The 18,641-nt window shown below is 42.6% G+C and overlaps 1 protein-coding gene across 2 annotated transcripts; it reads right to left on the bottom strand.

Moving 5' to 3' along the window:
- Nucleotides 1–250: 250 nt before the first annotated feature.
- On the bottom strand, nucleotides 251–15,104 carry LOC144600479 (sorting nexin-12). Of its 2 annotated transcripts, none has more exons than XM_078412110.1 (5): nucleotides 14,750–15,104; nucleotides 6,335–6,430; nucleotides 5,470–5,594; nucleotides 3,362–3,464; nucleotides 251–1,626 (listed from the first exon to the last, which is right to left on the bottom strand). In XM_078412110.1, the coding sequence occupies exons 1-4, from the start codon at nucleotides 14,915–14,917 to the stop codon at nucleotides 3,362–3,364; spliced, it is 492 nt and encodes a 163-aa protein (XP_078268236.1). In that variant the 5' UTR covers nucleotides 14,918–15,104; the 3' UTR covers nucleotides 251–1,626. The 2 variants fall into 2 exon arrangements, with proteins under 2 accessions (XP_078268236.1, XP_078268235.1); XM_078412109.1 differs by having other exon boundaries at nucleotides 252–1,626; nucleotides 3,374–3,464.
- Between the last annotated feature and the right edge of the window lie 3,537 nt (nucleotides 15,105–18,641).

Raw genomic sequence — 18,641 nt, 5'->3', positions numbered from 1 at the left:
CAACCAAACAATTATGTTAATATGCAATATTATATCCAAACAATATTGAGATTCGAATTTAAGAATTAATTACACATTTTTTTGATGGTAGAGGCAATTAGCCCAACCCCAAATGCTGGCAATCGTTGCAAAATTGTTCATCGGTTCATGTTTTAGGAGCAGAATAAGGCAAATCGGTTGCAACTCAAAACGGTGGTTGTCTTCAAGAAAAATACATTACTTTAATTCATGCAATTCAAAAATAAAGACCAACACAAATTGTGATTTTTACAGTGGTTTATTATGAATGCAATAAGTGAACACATCTGTCAGATCAAGAGAAAGCTGCTTAACATAGTAAGAGTAATCCTTTCTCAGCGACACACAAGGCATCCAAATTAAACCAATGTAATAGTACAAAGCGAATTTACAGAAAACTCTGCTTTAAGTGTCGAATAGGTCAGGAGGACACATTATTGGCAACAATGCTGAATACAAGATTCAACTGTCAGCTCCTTATGCCAGTTTACCCACTAAACAAAAATCAGATTCATTTCTGGTTTCTGGAGGGAGAGACAGATTGCATTTTGCAATGATCTTTGGCAAAGATTCTCCTCGAGCATCACCCCTACATTGAGAGAATCAATCTTCAAGTGCAGAGCATATTGTACATACCCATTCATAGATAGGATACAGAGTTATACATCTAGTTCAGTATTCCCAGAAGTATAAACTGAACAGTCCCAATGTATTAGTGCATTTGTTTCAATTACTATTCCACACCCAGCTAAGAAACTGGATATTCCAAATCCATTTGGTCCCAAAATATTATGCACATCTCCAAAAATATAGTGAATGGTTTTCTTCACTCTTCCCTTCACCCTCATGAAACAGGAAAGCTCCAGGCTACACATAGATCACTGCATTTCAGCAATCTCCAATTTGCAAAAAGCTTGGGCTGCCTCCTTGACCTTCAGGTTTATTCATTGCCCCAAACGAATAGTGGCAACACTCTATTTCCACTTCTGGGTCTACATGTGGAAAAATTGTAAACTCCAAGGTCTCAATAATGGGTTATCCCCAAAGCTGGGATAAATATTGATAGAATTCCATTTGCAATTGAACCATGAAATAACAGACTTCACACATTCCAATCCACAAGGAAAATCAAGCTTCCCACAACAAAGGCAATTTCAAATGTTATGAATACACCCAAAATAGAGGGCCAATTTCAAAGTAAATCAGCATCAATTAGGTCACTGAACTGCCTTGGTTGATAAATAGTTGAACACTTTCCTCATGTCCCACCCCATCTGCTCTAATCACATTTGTTAAACCTTCTTTCGATAACTGTTGAAATAAAAAAAACAACTGTTCCTCAATTCAAAATGGTAGGAATACAAAATGGCAGGAACGCTAAAGATCGCTACGGCAAAAACTTTGATGCACGAGTACAAACAGTAAACAGGATAGAAGAACAAATTTAGGTCAGAAAAGATGAAATAGCAACAAGACAGCAGGGCAGCAGATTAACATTGAGACTAACAACTGTAATTGTCTTCAGGTCAACAGCCTTTCCATCCAAAGCGCTGCAGGTGACTCAGATTTGCTTCCCTATTAGTCTTTAGAAGTCCACTTACACAGAATCTGGATTTTAGGGGTGGGGTATAGAGGTAGGAATCAAAAGAATTGGCAGTTTAATAGTAGGGTATTGACTGCAGTTAACACGAGCACCCACCAAGCCCACCCCACCAATAACTGTACAATTTTTAAACTAGCATTACAGTTTAAAACACCCGACTTGAGTTGCAAGAGTAATTTGTAAGCAAAGACATTAACTGGATAAATAGCCCACATACCATTTTTATTTACCAGGGTCTCCAAAGTTAAACAAGTGTATCACAAGGCCACAGGGCTGCTCAGTTTTAAATAGAGCCAGCAATCAATAGACAATGGATATTTAAAGAGGTGCCTGTGCTTCTTTTGCAGGGCTTCAGAATTAAAAGCATATTGTACCAGTATATTATTCACATCCTGTACTGGAAGCAAGAAAAGCTTCAAACCATCTCAAACCAACTGCAACCGCCCTCAAATTTTATATAACGAACAATCTGTGCAGAAGTTGAACTTTACTTAATGTGCTTTATACTTTCCTGGTTTAAACAAAGAAAAATATGGGAGTGCAATCAAGGAAAGAGTACACATTTTGGAAGCAAAACCAGAAATTAATCTGACGCAGTTTAGTCAATGTATGAATCAAAAATCAGATTTCACAACCATTTCTCAGACTTTCTTGCCAACATCAAGCATACTTCCAGTAGTCTTCAATTACTTAAAAAACAGAATGTTTTTAAACACTTAGGAGTGTTTAAACAAATGGAATTAGAATATTTGTTAAGTCACTTTGATAGAGAAGTTACCAAACAATGTTATTTCCCAAGATGTTGAAGTTGTACCTCAAGGCTCATATACAGATTATGTACATTTTTCAACAACGTGTAACACAATCACACAAAAAAATTGCAACACATCTGATACTTAAAATCTTTAAAACCCAGACAATGTATTATTCCCCAGCACTTGTTTTTGGCTGAAAGGGTCCAAGATAAATAATGTTCATGGATATGTTGTTAGAAGAACTCAGTCATACTAACCTTCTGATAAAGCAGTTTTGTAATGTACAAAATAACAAATGTTATTGATAGGCAAGGACCAAGCAGTAAACAGTTAGAGCAAATAATCTTGTGGGCACCGGCAGTTAACAGTTTGCAATCTGTTTCAAGATGACCCTTTACAACTCCATACAAAACTATTCAGTGCATCACACGACAAAAAATGTTGGTGAGGGAAATTGGAGAATATATACTCAAGATCAGTGGAGTCTACCAAGTTACCTTGAAGATAAAATCTTTAGAAAAAGATCTTGGATTCTTCAGTAAACTGTTCTCCAGCAATATTGAAAACAGTAAACATTTCATGGGGCACACAAGCTTAACAGGGTACAACATGAACAAATATTTTAATCAAATCAAGCCTTATAAAACATAAGGGTATTTAACACCTCGGGTGATCTGTGAATTGAACTTCAATGGGGTCATTTCCTTCAACAGAAATCATGGACTTAGTAGAAAATGTAACAGAAGGGAAATGGGAAGTCTCAATAATCTGAAGTTTACAGCTCAAGTGAAACCATGAGCAAGAGTCCCAAACTACAGGGCCTACACTTATTTGTAGGAACTTGGGAAAGTACACGGTTTAAAAAAAAAGAAATCAAGGGTTATTTTGAATTGTTTAAGTCAAGACAAGTGATTACAAATGAATACAATGTGTAAAAGTGTAATTCAAGTGGGGTGGTTGGAAGAAGTCAAAGCACCCAGCTGACCTATTGACGTACTTTGCCAGGTACATAATTCCTATCGATGCATTCATCTTGCAAGAACATGTGGAGGCAGCGTTCATTCTGGGCCAGTGGATGACCTGCAATTCTAACAAATGAAAAAATTAACCGATGAAAATTATGAATTAAGGAGTAGGCTACTCAGCTTTACAAACTTGGATGAGCACAGATCATGACCAATCTAATTTGTCTCCCTATGAATGCAGATACCTCTTAGTATTTAGCCCAGAGACCCATTTACCGTTACAGAATTTCATGCCATATGCCAAGTTTATCTTTTCCCCATTGAAACCAACCATGCATTTTACCTAGTTTAATTTATTTTTAAAGAATTCCCTTTTAAATACATCGTGATGCTTATTTAAATTATAGAATATCCTACAATCAACCTCATGCAAGAACTCATTTCCAATACAACCTGTAAATGTATCTAGCTGTTGTCACAACGCAATTACTCAAGTCTAAATACTACTTCTGAAAATTATAATCCAATTGCTGCAAATTCTAGGTATTTGATATTACAATGTAATTTGATATTACAAGCAACGTAACATTGCAATATCATATCAATTGTTACAAGCAAACTCATCCTACTTCAAATATATATTTTTAAGGAAATTTGTTATAAGTCACCAAGAGGCTTGGAATACATGGTAGACACAAAAAGCAGCATCTCTGGAGAGAAGGAATGGGTGACGTTTCGGGTCGAGTCCCTTCTTCAGACTTTGTCCGCTTCCAATACATGCCTGTACTTTCACAGAAACAAAGCCCCACAAATACCTAACACTACAATTATGAAAAATTAGAAGTGCCCTGTGGCCACACAAGATCACAAACATCATGCACGGCAAAATATTTCTATCAATTTCAAGGGAGGAATGAGACAGAAGGGCAGTCACGATGGAGCAGCAGTGGAGTTACAGCGAATGCAGGTCCGGAGACCCAGGTTCGTTCCCGACCACAGGTGCTGTCTGTACGGAGTTTGTACATTCTCTCCGTGACCTGCGTGGCTTTTCTCAGATCTTCGGATTCCTCCCACACTCCAAAGATGTACAGGTTTGTACGTTAATTGGCTTGGTAAATGTAAAAATTGTCCCTAGTGGGCGTAGGATAGTGTTAGTGTGCGGGAATCGCTGTTCGGCGCAGACCCGGTGAGCCGAAAGGCCTGTTTCCGCGCTGTATTTCTAAACTATACTAAAAAAATATTATCCACTGATGGAGTAGACTGGATGGGCCGAATGGTCTAATTCTGCTCGCACATGCCTCCCGGAAGGCTGCGGAGAAGCTCTACTTCGAGGGTTGGTGGAGCCTCGCGGGTTGGAGTTTGCGGCCGACGGAGTTGACCAAGCTCATGTCCGACGGTACCTGTGTCAGCGCCACGGAGACATCCGGTGAGGACCCAGTGGCGATAGTGGCGAGTGCGGCAGTCAATGAGGGTGCCAACCGATGGACAAGAATGGACCATGTGGGGATGTGGATGTTGCCATTGGGAGAGGACAAAAGAGCACCCGGCATGGGGGGGGGGGGGGGGGGGGGGGGCCACCGTGAGGTGGCGGGAGAAAGAACAATGGCAGATCCAGCATGAGGGGGCGAACAATGGAGGAACTGTGGGAGGACTGCCATAGGAGGGGGATGGATGAACACAGAGGGACCTGGCTCGGATACTTTGTAACTTTGTGGGCGCCCTTTACATGGTGACTATTTGCATACCCATAGCAAGTAAAGAATTTCACTGTGACTTGTCATATGTGACAATAAAGCATTCATTTATTCTATCATTTATGACCTTACGAGATATGTGCCTTGGTTAGACCTGTCAAATCTGAGCACACTCAGATATATGCACAAAATTACTTGCAGGATTCCCTCCAAATCAAACAACCCAATTTGGAAATATGACTATTCTTTCTGATGCAGAGTCCAAATACTAAAACTCCTCATTCAGTACTGTCACCTGAAAGACTGCAGCAAAACAAAAGGCTCAAGTGTCTTTGAGGTAATTAGTGAAGGGCATGAACACTGGTTTATTGTTTCAGTTTCATTCCTCACAAATTTTAAGATTTCTAATTGGCAAAATTAGTCTATAAATTTACTTGTTAATGAATTGTTCTAATCCAGCTCTTCTTTCTTCAATAAAAGACTCTTCAAAAATTCCTTCATCCATTCTAAACGGAAGCTGTCGTTTCAAAGCTTTTCCTGGTAATGGTGGCACAACAATCTACAGCAAATAAAAAAATTAGAGACAACAGTTTTTAAATTTACATCAAAATAAAGCCAGTTCAGAAAAAGTCAGACTTTAAAATAAATGGTTTCCCACTTTCCTGATACAAAGCAGGAAATTAAATATCCAAAATTTAAGGCAATAATCTGAAATATTGACAAATCCCTCAGTAGCTTTATAATCACCACCTTGTCAACTAAACTGTTCTAATGTTCCTATTCTGACAATAGGTCAAATATCCAATGCAGTATAGGAAGCTTCAGATCAAAAATATTGCCTTGCTCACTTCAACCGTATTTATATTGCCATGGCAATGAAAGACAGTCACATATTGTAGACTGTCATCTAGAAGCAGATGTTCCTGTAAAATAATCAAGTGATCCTTTAATAGCTGGATGCAGCTCTACGGAGTAAAATCACCAAGTGGTCACTGGACAATCACTAAACTTAATATTTAGCAAAGGTCTTATCAAAAGCCACTGTTCAAGAGAAGGCATGGTCAGAATATTAGTCATAATTATAAAATTGCACTCATCTATACAATATCTTAATTAAAACACACCAAATTTGTAAATTAGCTTTCAAATTAACTGCATTGATAACAATTTTATTGAAAGTGGATAGTAGTGTTTAAAAAGTTGATGATTACAATGTAAACAGAGTTCAAATGAGTAAGCAATTGAGATCTATAAACCAATAGATGGGTCTAAAGCCCAAATCTTTCCGGTGTCCTTTACCTTGCTGTCTCGCTCCAATTCACTTTTTAACCATTCAAAGTCACTGTATCGTCTGCGCACACACGAATCTTTCACCTTAAAAATGGGGAGATTTGTCTGCAAAAAGGAAAAATGTTGAGCTTTTAAGTCCAATGTTGCTTGCCAAGTTCACTTAGTGCTCAGATTCCTTATTATTGACAATAAAATTCAGGCAAAGGAAATCCTTGCCAAGGATTGCTGGATAGTTTTCTTCATTGATCAATGAAAGGCAACACTAGCTGAATAAATCTGGACCATAAAATTTTTGCTGGAAATTGCTGGCATTGTGGATCATTAAGCAACAATGATTACAACTATTGTAGGACACATCCGTACAAATACACCAAGGTCAAATTATGGCAGAAAACCATTCAAATTTACATTAAATAAATTCTTCCAACAAAATCATTTACATAGAAACTAAAAGTTATTTTGGTATACATCTACATTTATTTTATCTACCCAAGATGTAATCTATCAAAGTTTTCTAAAGCTATTGATAAGGCAGTGATCATTGATTTTGAATAGGGAAAAATCCTTTAAATTTTAATTACTTTCCCATTTTCTTTAGCAAAAAACACAAAATTAATGTGGGAAGAGTAGGAACCTGCAAACCTGTCCCCAATTTCAATTATTGGATTTGCTTGCCAGGCAAGTCACAAAAGATTGCATTCACAACCCAGGTTGCAGCTTAACTAAATCACTATGTGCACGAGTACAAATTGTTTTAAATCTATTGATAAGGATAAACATTTTTCCAGTCAGACTGCAAAGCATGTACTCAAATCACTCAGACAACTAACACAATACAAAGTGGAAATTCAGTTGGAGCACAAAGTAACACTTCAAAGTTCAAATTGATTCAGACTTTGAAGAATTGAAAATTACTGCACAACAAATGTGAGGAACAGAACAAATATCAAATTGAAAAATGTTTATTGAAGCATTAGCAGATTAGAGACATTTCAGGATGTTTGAACCATAAACAGCAAGTCACCAAACAGACCAAGTCAAGAACTGGAATTCAAAGTCCACGAGACCAGTGTTAAGTATATCTGCAATTAAACATTGCTACAACAGTAATTGAAGAACAATTATGAGTCCTTCACACTCTTCTTGCCTCCATGAAGCAAAGATATTGCAATCAACACAGAGCTGGGTGATGAAGTGCTGGATACAAGGATTTATGAATAAATTTAAAAACAGATCATACTGATTTTGAACAACTAGCAACAGGGCTGAAATGAATTATTTGAGTGGTGGGAAAGGAGGAAGAGAAATAATACTGGAGACTAAAGGTTTTTTTAAATGGAAATGCAAGACATTTGTTGTGACTTAAGACAGTCAATGCATTCCCCAAACCATTTCAAATAGTCTCCAGACCCACTAATGACCCCTGGGTGAAGGATAATTAAATAGACTTACAAGCACTCAACTTATAGTTGATGGATCTTCCAGCTAAACACAATTCAGATTATTTCCTAAATGCACTTCTAGCCTGATAGGACAGGAAGCACATTTACAATAGCTAGTAGTCTAAACATACAAGCAGGTCCAAAAGATTTCAACAAATCTCTACAGATTAGTTTGACAACATTGCCTGGATCATGAGATTCTTGCATACCTAAACGAGAACTTCCCTAACCCTGTGACAAGTCATCACAATGTATCAGAACATTAAGGAACCAGCAAACCTATGAATGCAACCAACAGAAAAGTAAACTGAACATTTCAAAGCAATATGTACTTGTGAAATTACACAAAATAATTGTATTTTAGAAATTCAGACACATGTTAAGCACCACATATCTGCAAAGCGAAATGAGACTGCAACCATTGCTGTGTTGAATCAGGAAATCAATATACCCTATTGATAGAAAAAAATGCTGAAGTAACTCAGCAGGTCAAGTAGCATCTCTGGAGAACATGGATAGATGATGTTTCTGGTCAGGAACTTTCTTCAGACCGAGTCCTTCAATCTGAAGCAAGTCCCCAAAACATCACCCGCCCACATTCTTCAGGGATGCTGTCTGGCCTGCTGAGTTAACTCCAGCACTGTCTTTTTTTGTGAACCAGCATCTGCAGACCCTTACCTCTCCTGTTGATAGTTGTCTCATCAAGCTAAGGTCTGTCACCTGCAAATTAGCATCATTCTCCAAATAAAGCAATGAAAGGTTTTGGCCAATTGAACTTTGCTCCAGAATGAGTTACAACTTCAGGAAATAAGTTAAACCAAACCTTTTTTTCTGTCCTCTGTTATAAATCACAGCACAGGACATCTCCCCTTCCACAGGACATCAGAATTGTTGAAAGCTGAAGTGGCAATAATACTCATTAGCTGATATTCACTGCATTTCATGAAGCTGCCAGATAAATGTGTGTGCCCAACCAAAAGATGAAGGGATGCAAGCTCAAACTGCTCTGAAGGTATAAAGAAAACTACAAACTTAGTCAAAATTAAATTGCTCATTGTCATTAAAATGCAAGGCAATTGGATGTTACTTAGTTCAATCATCTAAGATTATTATGTTTTCCACATTTAAAAAAGTGGAAACAAGTGCCACATCTACATATGCCACATCTACAATCCTCAACTCAAATACAAGTAGGGCATTATCGTGGCACAGCTCATAGAGCTGCTGCCTCTCAGTGCCAGAGAAGAGTGTTCACTCCTGACCTTGGGTGCTGTCTGTGTGGTATTTGCATTTTCTCCCTGTGACTGCATGGGTTTGCTCCAGGTGTTCTGGTCTCTTCCCACATCTCAAAGAGTGCACATTTGTAGGTTAATTGGCCTCTAAATTACCCCTAGTGTGTCGGGAGTGGAAGGGAAAGTGGGGATATACAGAACTAGTGTGAATTCATGATCGATGGTCAGCATGGACTCAATGGGCCAAAGGGCCCCATTTTTCATGCTGTATCTCAACACGAAACAATAGAAATACTACGTATGAACTTGACAACTATCCTGTCCTCTTTCTCCAATGAGGCAAGCACCAACATTACATATTCCCTGTCATTCCTGATTCTGCTCTGGTACCAATTTCCCCCAGAAACAAATTCAGTCCATCATTGTACCAAGATTTGTTATCTACCATATCTCTATCTTAAATCAAGATGAAACATTTAGTAGATTTACAAATATTTTCTGCACAGATGCATTTGCCACAAGAATAGGAACACAAGTATATCATGGTACTTGTTCCCCCAGATCTTGGAGCATTCCCTGGAATTAAATTTACAGAAATAGCTTCAGCCAAGTATCATGCAAGATATAGAGACAATGTCATACATAGAAACAGGCTCTTCAGCCCAACACATCCAGGCCGACCAAGATGCCCCATCCAAGCTCGTTCAATGTGCTCATTTGCCTCATATCCCTGTGTAGGAAAGAACTACAGATGATGGTTTAAATCAAAGGTAGACACAAAATTCTGGAGTAACTCAGTGGGACAGGCAGCATCTCTGGATCAAGACCTTCTTCCAGCTAAATACAATTCAGATTATCTAAACCTCTCCACCTTTCCTATCCATGTACTGTGCAAGTGCCTTTTAAATGTAATTGTACCTGCCTCCATTACCTCCTCTGACAGCTCATTCCATATACCCACCGCCCTTTTAGTGGAAAAGTTGCCCCTCAGGTCATATTAAATCTTTCCCTTCTTACTTTAAACACACGTCCGCTGGTACTTGACTCCCCTATCCTGGGCAAAGGATTCCTTGCATTCACCCCATATATTCTCCTCAGTTTGTACACCCCAGCCTTCTGTGCTCCAAGGAATACAATCATGGCCTGTCCAACCTCTCCCGCGAGCTCAGCCCTCAAGTTAGAGCAGATTCATTGGAAATCCAGCTTAATTAAATCCTTTCTCTAGCCAGGTGACACAAACTGAACACAGAACACCAAATGCAGCCACACCAACATCTTGCACAACTGTAATACAATGTGGAGGAAGGTTCCACCTTCTGTACTCAGTACCCCAACTGATGAAGGCCAATATTACCAAAAGCCTTCCCTGCCACCCTATTTAGTGACACAAGTTTCAGAGAACTATGCATCTATACTCCTAGATGCCTCTGCACTACTGCACTCCCTAGGAGCCTACAATTCACTGTGAAAGTACTGTACTGTTTTCATTTAAAGTTGCAATTTATAGAAACACTCCATTTAAGGTAGGTCTTTGAAAAGTGGTCTGCCACCCAGGTGTATCATATTGATTAAAGAAATATTAATAATAAGATTGATCTAGTAAAAAAAGAATCAAGAAATGTAAACTTAATTCTTATACCCATATCATTCAGAGTACTTCACCACTTTGGGACAGTATTCAAACAATTGATTAGTTTTAAACATAGGATATTAATGATTGCACTCATTTCCACGGACATTTCTACCAGAAGCTTCACGTGCTCGCTTCACTCTGTATTCTCTCAACTTCACACTAAGAATGGCCACAAAACATACTGCCTGTGGAGATAAGAGCACAAGTTTGAATTGCAAGTCGATCCATCAAGACGAACGAATTCTTTTGTCATACATATCTATGTCCATCCATGTGCAGGACCCAAGATGACCTGTTCTGGACCCAGCACATAGATGTAATCCGAAAGGTGGACTACCCTCTTCTTCCTTAGAAGTAATAAAAGATTTAGCATGTCACTGAATACTCAAACTTCTGCAGATCTATTGTAGGAAGTATCCTGACCAGTTGAATTATGGCCTGGTACCGCAATTCCAATGCACAGGAATGCAAGAGGTTGCAGTGTGGTTGACTTGGTCCCAGTCCATCCCTACCATCAAAAGCATCTCGACAAGAGGCTGCCGAAGGCAGTGACATTTATTATTAAGTATCCTCACAATCTGCATCATGCCCTCTTCTCCCTGCTACCATGGGGGGCGTACAGAAAGTTGAAGTCTCACTTCACCAGCTTCGGGAATGCCTACCTTCCTACAATTGTCAGGTTCTCGATCTGCCCTGCACAACGCTAATCCTACCTCAGTACCAGTACAAACAACAAACTAACTTTCTAATGATTGACCCCCACCCCCAGTCTTCTTTCACTGCATTGTAGAATTTGTGTAATTTGTATATAAATTATATATAATTTATGTAAGATTTGGTTTTGTTTGGTGTCTGAGTCTATGTTCCTGTGATTCTGCTGCCATACTCGTTTTCATTGTTCCAATACTACATGTACCACATGTACGACAAGAAACTCACATCATTCATTCTGAAGAATCTGCAGTGGAACAAACTAACACCTCTTGTCACCCATCTTCCCAATAAAGATCTGGTGGAAAGGTCAATCATCCGAAATATTAAATCTTTTTCTGTTTCACTCTGCAAATAATGCCAGACCAGTTGAGCATCTCCAGCATTTCCCCTCCGCTCCAAAGTTTAATTGATAAATCTTTTGACATGATTACCCCCATAAAACCTTATCAAACTGGAGAATTCCTATGAGAAAATACTGGGTACTTGCAACTTCACAGCCCTCATCCCTATAAAGTTATCAGGGTCTGATTAGAAAGACTACTAAAAATGTACACTAATGTAATACTCAGGTCAGCATCTCAGATTGCCATCCTGATCTTTAGAACAAAAAGGTCTTGTATAAATAGACTCAAAAAGTTGGAGTAACAGCAGGTCAGACAGCATCTCTGGATTAAAGGAATAGGTGACGTTTTGGGTCGAGACCTTTCTTCAGTCTTGACCCGAAATGTCACCCATTCCTTCCTTCCTGAGATGTTGCCTGACCCGCTGAGTTACTCCAGCATTTTGTGTCTACCTTCGATTTAAACCAGCATCTGCAGTTTTTTTTCCTACACATGAGACTCAACAAGATGACTTTGAAGCTGGTACAACTTGGGTGGGGGAAAGATGGAGAGATATCCTGGTTTGGAAAAAAAACAATTAAAAGTCTACACATTTGACAGTAAATTTAAGAAAGGAAATCACTTCCAATAAAAAAATCACATGCTCATTAGCACAGAAACATCAGGTATACAAACAATAGTATAAGAAAATAACTGCAGATGCTGGTACAAATCGATTTATTCACAAAATGCTGGAGTAACTCAGCAGGTCAGGCAGCATCTCGGGAGAGAAGGAATGGGTGACGTTTCGGGTCGAGACCCTTCTTCAGACTGATGTCGGGGGTGGGACAAAGGAACGATATAGGTGGAGACAGGAAGATAGAGGGAGATCTGGGAAGGAGGAGGGGAAGGGAGGGACAGAGGAGCTATCTGAAGTTGGAGAAGTCGACGTTCATACCACCGGGCCGCAAACTGTCCAGGCGAAATATGAGGTGCTGCTCCTCCAATTTCCGGCGGGCCTCACTATGGCACTGGAGGAGGCCCATGACAGAGAGGTCAGACTGGGAATGGGAGGGGGAGTTAAAGTGCTGGGCCACCGGGAGATCAGTTGCGTTAATGCGGACCGAGCGCAGGTGTTCAGCGAAGCGATCGCCGAGCCTGCGCTTGGTTTCGCCGATATAAATAAGTTAATAATAATAATAATACATTTTATTTATATAGCGCTTTTCATATACTCAAAGACGTTTTACAGAGATTTTGAGAACATAGGGGAAATGAATAAATAGATTGTTTATTGTTTATAAGTTGACATCTAGAGCAGCGGATGCAATAGATGAGGTTGGAGGAGGTGCAGGTGAACCTCTGTCTCACCTGGAAAGGCTGTTTGGGTCCTTTGATGGAGTTGAGGGGGAAGGTAAAGGGACAGGTGTTGCATCTCGTGCGGTTATACAAACAATTCTTGCAGACAATTTAATTTTATAGCAGATCATTAGTATCTTTTCATGCTGCACAATAGCATCCAAACTGTTTATCTAACACCAATGCATGGAATTCACATTTTATTTGTTTAGTTCTCCATAATAGAGACAAATAATATACAAATTATGGAGTTTTACAATTTCATGTTTAATTTAAAAATAAGATATTGCAACATTAAACTGGGACTAAAAAGTGTTTTAAAGTTCTTAAGTCAAACATGTTATGCGTCTTTAATCTGACCACACACCTTCCTCTACATTGCAGACCACCACAATATTAAACATTTAGTTTCCAAATGCCATGGATGTTATTTTTAAGGAGTTAATTATTAACTACCAAGAAAAATTTGTTCCCTCAAACCACCTTCCAAATAGCTGTCATGAGAAATAAAAGAAGCTCCCTAACCACATTTATCCATCCATAAATTAGAAAGGCTAAACAGGAACATGGATTCAATGTTAAGAGCCCATTTGCTCTTTCCCAATATTTTGTAGCTAGGGTGAAAAAAAATCCATGGAAAAGTTAATGAGAAATTCGCTAATTTTCCTAAATAGATAATCTACCGCCCCTATAAACAAAACGTTTGTAGTTCTGTAGTCAGTAGTTCTGTGGGGTAAAATTGTGTAGTTGAATAATAGCCTCCGAGAATGTCAGATGGAGTTTTGTAAGATCATGTATATATTTATTGCTCAAATAAACTCAATTTTGTAATTTAAAAAAATATTTCAATTAGAAATAAGACCTAGGACTCAGCATTTCTCTTTAAAATGCCAAACCGAACAAAGTGCACTGGATTCCTGCAAGGACCACCTGAGGCTGATACTGCAGGAAGGCATCTCTCCAGCTGAGGGGAGAGACTACCATGGTTGGGGGGTGGGGGCTGAGGGGAGAGACTGCCATGGTGGAGGGGGGCTGAGGGGAGAGACTGCCATGGTTGGGGGGGTGGGGGCTGAGGGGAGAGACTGCCATGGTGGAAGGGGGGCTGAGGGGAGAGACTGCCATGGTTGGGGTGTGGACAGTGTGGGGAGAGACTGCCATGGTTGGGGTGGGGGGGGTGAGGGGAGGGACTGCCATGGGGGGGGGGGGGAGAGACTGCCATGTGGGGGTGGGTGAGGGCTGAGACTGCCATGGGGGGTGTGGACAGTGTGGGGAGGGACTGCCATGGTGGGGGGGGGTGGGGAGAGGCTGCCATGGTTGGGGTGGGGTGAGGGGAGAGACTGCAATGGTGGGGGGGGGGGGTGGGGAGAGGCTGCCATGGTTGGGGTGGGGTGAGACTGCAATGGTGGGGGGGGGGGGTGGGGAGAGGCTGCCATGGTTGGGGTGGGGTGAGACTGCAATGGTGGGGGGGGGGGGGGTGGGGAGAGGCTGCCATGGTTGGGGTGGGGTGAGGGGAGAGACTGCAATGGTGGGGGGGGGGGTGGGGAGAGGCTGCCATGGTTGGGGTGGGGTGAGGGGAGAGACTGCAATGGTGGGGGGAGGGGTGGGGATGGGGCTGAGGGGAGAGACTGTGGGTGGGCGAGGCCGCGACCGCAGCCCGGAGCTCCGTTTGCAGCTGCGCCCGGCCAGTCGGCGGCGAGGGAGGGCAGGGTAGGGCGGGCACTCACCCTCATGCGGACCTCGTAGGTGGTGTACTTGGTCCTGCCCACGCCGACGGTGTGCGGGTTGAAGATGTCGATCTCCAGGAAGTTGCTGGGGGGCCCGTAGGCGTCGTTGAGGTCCTGCGGTTTGCTGTGCAGCCGCCGGGTGTCCGCCACCCCCACAGCCTCCGCCATCTTGAAGGGAAGGCCGGGACCGCGCCGCGTCCACACCCCGCACCCTGCCCTACACTACCTCACTCCCTCCCGGGCGCTTAAAGAGCAAATGACCGCCGGACTCCACCCGCAGCGACCATTACCGACTCTGCTTTAGCACATCGGGGGCGGTCCAATCCATCCAACCCGGGATCGCGCATACCTCATTACCGACGCCGCGCTGCTACGCTGCGACAGAGATATTCAGCGTCCAGGGCGGCGGACTCAAGCCAGCTGGGGAAAGTGTTAGGTATTCAGGTTACAGGGTGCCCCCCCGCACTGCGTCTCCGTGCCGCTGGAGAACGTGGGATATTCATGTTACAGGGCGCACCCTGCCCTCAAAGCCTTGCCGCCGCACTGGAAATCGGTCATCCATGTTACAGGGTGGTGCCACCCCCGTGCCATGTTGATCAATGAATAACGAGACGGTGGAGATGTTTTATTCAGAGTTCGTGGTGTCAGGGTGTCCACCTCAGCCAGAAACAGAAGGTAACGCCCTTGCATTACCTTTACCAGAGCTGTTCTATTGGCTTACAGAGCAGAACACCTTCACAGTAAGAGCATCATGTGTGACATTTATGTATATATTTCCTCATGGTATGTATATATGTGTGTCTATATATCTATGTGTGTCTACATATAGGCCATTTAGAACGGAGATGAGGAAGAACTTTTTCAGTCAGAGAGTGGTGAAGGTGTGGAATTCTCTGCCTCAGAAGGCAGTGGAGGCTGTTGTGGTATTGCTGGGACTACTTTGTATATCCAAGAACTACTTTGTATGCCTGTGTATATAAGTGATTGGTGTGATTAGGCGGTCACTCTGGATCCAGGCGGCCTTGGAATAAACAGCCCGGAGTACAAGCTGCACAATGATAACATCTTAAACATGTGCACTCGTGGTCCGTCCAGAGTCACAACAAAGGTACAACAGGTACCGGACCACGAAGAACAACATGGTGGCAGCGGTTTGGGTGTTCAGCCTAGAAAAGGAAAACAACAAAAACCCCAAGAAAAAAAGTTAACAAGTGCGTAAGAAAGAAAAAAAAAATAGAAGGTTAACAAAAAGGAACCCAGCAAAAAGGTTAACAGGAAGATAAGATAGAGCCCTGAAGAACGAAAAAAGTTTCCCGCTCGGTAAGGGGCCAATATATGTAGGTATACTTACCTGCTCAGTAGTCAGCGGCGAGCTGCCGATGTGACGCTGCAAGCTGCTGAGGGCGGTGTGTGAAGGCCCACATCGCGGCCCAGCACCTGTGCAGGCCCGAGATTGGGAGCCTGCGACTGCTTCGCGGGGGAGAGACCGTAGGCGACCGGGAGACCCGACACCCACGGAGGTGTGCAGTGACCGGGGAAGACCGACACCCACGGAGGTGTGCGGCGACCGGGAGACTCGACACCCACGGAGGTGTGCGGCGACCGGGGAAGACCGACACCCACGGAGGTGTGCGGCGACCGGGAGACCCGACACCCACGGAGGTGTGCGGTGACCGGGGAAGACCGACACCCACGGAGGTATGCGGCGACCGGTAAGACCGACACCCACGGAGGTGTGCGGCGACCGGGAGAGCCCCGGAGGAGACCGACACCCACGGAGGTGTGCGGCGACCGGAGGGACCGACCGCCCGCGTAGGTGCGGCGGCCGGTAAGGCCGAGGCACTGCATACTCACCCAGGCGCGTCGACTGTAGAGTCGGGACGGCCCTGGGCCCGAGGCAGCGGCAGCGCGTTCGAATTGCGCGGCAGCTGCCGGGAGCACCTGTGGGCGGGGCCGGGGAGCACCTGTGGGCGGGGCGAGCGGCAGCGCGTTCGAAAAGTTGAGCGGCAGCTGCCGTGAAGCACCTGTGGGCGGGGCCAGCGCGTACTGCAGAGGAGGCGCGATCGCACCGTGATTACAGCAGTGCCAGCTCAGCAGTGCCAGCCCAGCAGTGGGAGCCAAGTCATGGTGGTGGAGCATCAAGAGCCTACACTACGTTTTGATCTGCACAGCACGTCTTCTTGAGGGGAAGATATGGAACAAAATGAATATTTTGTGTTTAATGATCTGTGTAGTGATCTATGTACTGAAAGCTTAATGTTTTATATTTGATGTTTTTGTATATAAATGTATATATCTGTGGAGTGACCACCCGGAGATGAGTGACCACCCGGTGATGAGTGAAATTCCGCAGAGGAGTGACCACCATGAAGGCGAAAAAAAGCAATTGTGTTTAATTGTGTTTAGTTGTGTTATTGGTTTTGTTTGCAAAAAGCAATGGTGTTTTGGTTTTGTTTGTTAAATATATTTTAGCCCTCGAATGGTAAAGAAAACAATTTTATATAAGACAAGGGGGATGTTGTAATATATAAGACAAGGTGGATGTTGCGATATTGCTGGGACTACTTTGTGTATCCAAGAACTACTTTGTATGCCTGTGTATATAAGTGATTGGTGTGATTAGGCGGTCACTCTGGATCCAGGCGACCTTGGAATAAACAGCCTGGAGTTAAGCTCCACCATGATAACATCTTAAACATGTGTACTCGTGGTCCTTCCAGAGTCACAACAAAGGTACAACAGGTACCGGACCACGAAGTACAACAGAGGCCAGTTCGTTGGATGCTTTCAAGAGAGAGCTGGATAGAGCTCTTAAGGATAGCGGAGTGAGGGGGTATGGGGAGAAGGCAGGAACGGGGTACTGATTGAGAGTGATCAGCCATGATCGCATTGAATGGCGGTGCTGGCTCGAAGGGCTGAATGGCCTACTCCTGCACCTATTGTCTATATACTTGTGTGTGTGTGTATGTGTATATGCATTATATATATATATGTGTGTGTGTCTATATATATATATACACTGAACTTTTTTCTTGTTTATTATATTGTTTACAGAGTAGTATGTTTACATATTTTGTTGTGCTGCTGTAAGTAAGAATTTTGTTCAAATGAAAGTGTCCGAAGAAGGGTTTCAACCCGAAACGTCACCCATTCCTTCTCTCCAGAGATGCTGCCTGGCCCTCTGAGTTACTCCAGCATTTTGTGTCTGTCTTACGAATGTCATTGTTCTGTCTGGGACATCTGACACTAAAACACATTTGACTAATTTCACGTATTTATCATGATTCCAACCAATGAAACTTTATTTATTTTTCCAAATTTGTCGTTTGTTGGGTTTTCTCTGCACAGATTGAGTTTGCATATTTATTGTCCCCAATTGTTGACCCAACGTTTGACATGAAAATAAAATAAACATCAAATAGATTGTTCAAATAAACTGTATATCCATCTGCTAACCCTCCCCCCTCGCCTGTATCCACCTATCACTCGCCAGGCATTGTCCTGCTCCCATCTCTCTCCCCTCTTTTTCTGCCCTACTATCAGTCTGAAGAAGGATCCTACCCCAAAATGTCTGTCCATCCCCTTTGTGTTCAGACAGATGGTGCCTGACCCACTGAGTACCTCCAGCACTGATTAGACCTAGTTATATTCCTTGGTTAAATTAGTGCTAAAGTTAGAGTTTAATATTCATGACCTTTTTTATGGCAATTGCAATTTATTAATCCAGCCCATTCCAGTAGTCTCTAGTTTGGAGAGACAGCATGGAAATGGGCCCTTCGGCCCACCGAGTCAATGCTGACCAGCAATCACCCATTCCCTAACCTACACTAGGGACAATTTACAGAAGCCAACTAACTTACAAACCTGCACGTCTTTGGAATGTGGGAGTAAA

The sequence above is a fragment of the Rhinoraja longicauda genome, chromosome 15 (assembly GCF_053455715.1).
Source record: "Rhinoraja longicauda isolate Sanriku21f chromosome 15, sRhiLon1.1, whole genome shotgun sequence".
NCBI lineage: Eukaryota > Metazoa > Chordata > Chondrichthyes > Rajiformes > Arhynchobatidae > Rhinoraja > Rhinoraja longicauda.
This window is presented reverse-complemented; position numbering and strand designations above follow the sequence as displayed.